At 40.3% G+C, this 5000-nt stretch overlaps 1 protein-coding gene and 1 non-coding gene across 2 annotated transcripts in view; one reads left to right on the top strand and one right to left on the bottom strand.

Moving 5' to 3' along the window:
* LOC123503203 overlaps positions 1-5000 on the top strand; it is a 57579-nt gene that overhangs the window by 42962 nt on the left and 9617 nt on the right. The window contains 3 exon segments of the mRNA XM_045252744.1: positions 3101-3223; positions 3226-3254; positions 4655-4784. Of these exon segments, the coding sequence (XP_045108679.1) occupies positions 3101-3223; positions 3226-3254; positions 4655-4784 (282 nt within the window).
* Positions 4076-4165, bottom strand: Trnay-gua. The gene is given in 2 exon segments: positions 4076-4111; positions 4129-4165. It is a non-coding gene; the product is annotated as a tRNA-Tyr (tRNA).

Below are 5000 nucleotides of genomic sequence, written 5' to 3'. Positions count from 1 at the left end.
GAGTAAGGAAATTAAAAGAAGATAAAAGAAAACGGCGTGTACCTACCTGAGACCATTTAAACATGCTGGAGGTCAATCAACAGTGGCTAAATTGTTCAGAGCGATGCCTTATTATCAGTAGGAGAGTACCCAAACTCGCGCTGCGGTTGCCAGATTCACCAGATACTGCAATATTTCACAGAGAAGCTGGTCAACTGGATATCGTATATTTTTGGATATTCTACTATCACATATCGATATATCAAAACAACTTAAGTATTTCTAAAACACATATCTAAGGTGTAAACACTTTGATAATTATTTTTTTTTTATGTGAGAGAGAACTGCTAAGGGAAAATAAACTATATTAGAAAATAAAGGCCCACTAGAATTGCAGTCTCCATGAAAGATTAGAAAGAGTTAGTGAAAAGAGGGGGACAAATGACAAAATTAAAGTTATAACCATACAATGCGTTATTTTTACATATTTTATCTTAATTCCTGAGACAAATATCACTTAGTTACTTAATTGATAAGTCAAAGTTAGTACGATATTTTCTTTCCTTCAAGACTAGGAAGTAGACTACAAGACACCATGAACATATGAATCCCCGTAAATGAGTTTATTTTCACAACTTAGAAATCAAAGTTTGCTAATGAGATTGTCTATATTTAGGCGCTATATGCCATAACAAAAAAAAAAAAAAAAAAAAAAAAATTCTGCATAGACGTGTTCTGCGTCACAGAGATCTAACAGAGATCAAGCTAATGGACAGTGGCAATCCTGACGAGTTATTTCTACTTTAACCCCTTCAGTACCAGGACGTGTCTTCATGTTTATTCTGCTTACTATTTGGCGATTTTATACAACTTCAGAAACTTATGTGGGGGATTAAAATAGTGAAGACTCTGGCCACTAATCTTCTGACCTCTATAGACCCTTCCTAATGTATATAAAATCGTCTAATCATACCCAAAACTCGTAGTAAAAATGCGTTCCAGTACTGAAGAGGTTAAAGACATACCATGTTCCAGCTATGGTAAGTCACAGCTTAGGAACACGGTGATAAAACTACTCGGGCTATTTCAGTTTCGGCCGCAATTTTTTTTCTCTCATAAAGAAAACGGAACAAAAATTCACTGTGAATCATTAAGCTCTGCAGAGGTGAGGTGAAATATGTGTTAAGATTTTGTGCTGTATTAAAGTCTCTCAAAATGAAAGTGATTGCTACACCAGGCGACTATATTTTGCTTTACATAATGATGTTGGTAGTATAAACTTAAGTAACTATAAAGAAATACCATAGCAAAATAACAACAGGGAAATACCGGAAGGAGTAAAAGCATGGTAAATCAATAGCTACATCGTGATATAATGTTTTGAGACTCCTGCTCAGTACCGCGAGACGATGCTGACCCACTGCTGAATTAAACCAACCGGCGAACGCTGAAACCTCATGAGCTTGGGTACTCTCCTATTGGAAAAAGGAGGAAGACCATTTCAATATGCTGAAGGTTAATCAATATCAGTTAGATTGTTCACAGCGATACCTTATCAACAATTGGAAAAATGAGGAAGACCCAGGAGAACCAGACTAATCACCTATGCTTTTGAAAATTACCTCCATGAGAGAGCAAAGCGTTTAGAAGTTTAATGTGAATTATATATTACCAATTATAAAAACGAACACTCATGAGAATTCGACTAATCACTTTGCAGCCTTTGAAAACTCAGTGCTGATGACAGAACAAAGCATTGGTGGTAATAAAAAACGACGATAAAACCTTAATCAACTTTATCCACACCCGCGACAGACAGAGAGAGAGAGAGAGAGAGTGTGTGTGTGTGTTTCACTGTTTGATCTGTTTGATCTGCTGCAGTCTCTGACGAGACAGCCAGACGTTACCCTACGAAACGAGCTCAGAGCTCATTATTTCCGATCTTCGGATAGGCCTGAGACCAGGCACACACCACACACCGGGACAACAAGGTCACAACTCCTCGATTTACATCCCGTACCTACTCACTGCTAGGTGAACAGGGGCTACACGTGAAAGGAGACACACCCAAATATCTCCACCCGGCCGGGGAATCGAACCCCGGTCCTCTGGCTTGTGAAGCCAGCACTCTAACCACTGAGCTACCGTGTGTGTGTGTGTGTGTGTGTGTGTGTGTGTGTGTGTGTGTGTGTGTGTGTATGTTGAATACAAATTAAAAGCAAAAGCAGAATAAAAAAGTGAAGGAAAGGAGAGAAAAAAATGAAAGACGAGAAGGACGGTGGAGAGGAAGGAAAGGAGGAGGAGGAGGAGGAAGAGGAGGTGAAAGCAAAGGGAAAACAAAGAAGAATGGAAACAGGAAAGCGGAAAAGCAGGCGAAAAAACATGAAAGGAGAAGAAACAAAGCAATAATAAACAAACCACGTAAATAACTTTGACAAAAAAATACAGAAAAAAAAATAGATGAAAAAATAAAAGAAAGCAAAGCAGACTTCCATTTTAAGCCATGAAAATATTAGTTTTTTTTATTCTTCTCAAATAATCAACCTTTTTTAATTATTATTCATCAAATGTTCTTATAAAATCAACTCCATTACCTTAATTTTTTCCACTTATTAATATTTTCAATTTGTTCACTCATTTTCATTTATTGCCACAGTTTCTCTCTCTCTCTCTCTCTCTCTCTCTCTCTCTCTCTCTCTCTCTCTCTCTCTCTCTCTCTCTCTCTCTCATCTTTACTCTTTATTTCCTTTCGCTTAGCTTTTCTTTCATTATCATTGCCTTTCCTCCATTTAATCTCTCTCTCTCTCTCTCTCTCTCTCTCTCTCTCTCTCTCTCTCTCTCTCTCTCTCTCTCCCTCTCTCTAACTGCATATCTGTCTATCTATCTATTCATCCATTTATCTATCTATTCATCTATCCACCTATATCTATCTACCAATCTATCTAATTACTCATCAACCTATCCATCTATCACAAACCCACAACACTTAATACATCCACACTCACCGCCCTTCCACCTTCCCACACACTACTAAACAGCCAACCCATCTAGTCACACACCTATAGTACTATCACCGACTTACACCTCACTCCCTCTTTCCTTCTCTTTCCTCCACGCACAGAGGCCACGTCAGAGGTGCTGGGAGGCCCGGAGAAGTATGTAAGAGTGGGCAGTTCTCTCCGGCTTGTTTGTGTGCTGAGGAACAACACACAGCCGCCGGAGTACGTGTTCTGGTACCACGGCCGCACATGATCAACTTCCACGCCACGAGAGAGGTGAGGACAGATAGAGTATACAGGTTACGTAGGTAGATTGATAAGTTCGTAGACTGTTAGGCTGATGGAAGGATTGATGTAAATTGATGGACGAATAGATAGATTGAACAAATCAAATTAATGGTCAGATAGATAGATAGAGATAGATAGATAGATAGATAGATAGATAGATAGATAGATAGATAGATAGATAGAGAGAGATAGAAGAGAGAAGAGAGAGAGAGAGAGAGAGAGAGAGAGAGAGAGAGAGAGAGAGAGAGAGAGAGAGAGAGAGAGAGAGAGAAAGAATCAAGGACACACAATCATCTTAATATTATCAGATAGAGTTCTCTCTCTCTCTCTCTCTCTCTCTCTCTCTCTCTCTGCAGGTAAGGCTAATCAAGCTATACTTGTTCCTGTGCAGAGAGAGAGAGAGAGAGAGAGAGAGAGAGAGAGAGAGAGAGAGAGAGAGAGAGAGAGAGAGAGAGAGAGAGAGAGAGAGCGTTTATCCCCTCATGCCAGTGACACCTGCCGTCTTTGACTCCCCTCTAATTAAGCGAGCACAGGTGATTAAAGACACGCGAGGAATAAAGGGAAGGAGAATATAAAGGGTGGGACAATTTGCTATCCTGGACTCCATAATGAGGTGGAACAAGGAGCAGCAGCAGAAATCATGATAATAATGCGTGAAGAAGTGAGCAGATAAGGAAGAAGAGGAGGAAGAGGAAGAAGAGGAGGAAGAGGAAGAAGAGGAGGAAGAGAAGGAAGATGAAGATAAAAAAGAGAAGGATGCAGAGGAATACAAAGGAATACAAAGGAAAAACTGTCTAAAAAATATATCCTCCTTCGAACCGGATTCGAACCAGTGACCTATGGATGTCTGCTTCATGAACCACTACAGTCCACCGCTCTACCAACTGAGCTATCGAAGGCGCTGAGAGTAAAGGCCGAGGATGCAGCAAGAACGATAACTACTACTACTACTACTGCTGCTACTACTACTACTACTACTACTACTACTACTACTAATAATAATAATAATAATAATAATAATAATAATAATAATAATAATGCCACTACAACATTAATAAAAATAAGTAACAACAATACCACCACCACCACCACTACTACCACCACCACTATCAGAACAACTAACAACAACAACAACAACAACTATAACAACAATAAACCAACCACAAACATGAAAAAATAGAAAGAGAGAGAGAGAGAGAGAGAGAGAGAGAGAGAGAGAGAGAGAGAGAGAATATAAGAAACTGAAAAAAATATAGTACACAACACAAAAAACAAAGAAGAAACACCACCACCACATAAAAGGAAAAGAAAAACAATATATAATAATGTTCAATGCACCACCACCACCACCACCACCACCATTAACCCCACCTCTCCCTCTTCTTCAGGTACGAGTGGAACAGAACGGGGGAGTGAGCACCTTGTATCTGAACCAGGTTAGAGATAGTGACTCTGGAAACTATACCTGTGCTCCATCCAAGGCCAGCCCCGCCCACATCCTTATCCACGTGCTGAAAGGTGAGTGGGGGAACGAAGGGAGGCACAGTGGAAAGGAGAGAAGGAAAGAAGGAAAAGGAAGGAGAGAAGAGAAGAGGAGAGGAAAAGAGAGGAGAGGAGAGGAGAGGAGAGGATAGGAGAGGAGAGGAGAGGAGAGGAGAGGAAAGGAAAGGAGAGGAGAGGAGAGGAGAGGAGAGGAGAGGAGAGGAGAGGAGAGGAGAGGAGAGGAGAGGAAAG

The sequence above is a fragment of the Portunus trituberculatus genome, chromosome 13, assembly GCF_017591435.1.
Source record: "Portunus trituberculatus isolate SZX2019 chromosome 13, ASM1759143v1, whole genome shotgun sequence".
Classification (NCBI taxonomy): domain Eukaryota; kingdom Metazoa; phylum Arthropoda; class Malacostraca; order Decapoda; family Portunidae; genus Portunus; species Portunus trituberculatus.
The sequence above is the reverse complement of the archived record's forward strand: the minus strand, read 5'-3'. Positions and strand labels throughout refer to the sequence as shown.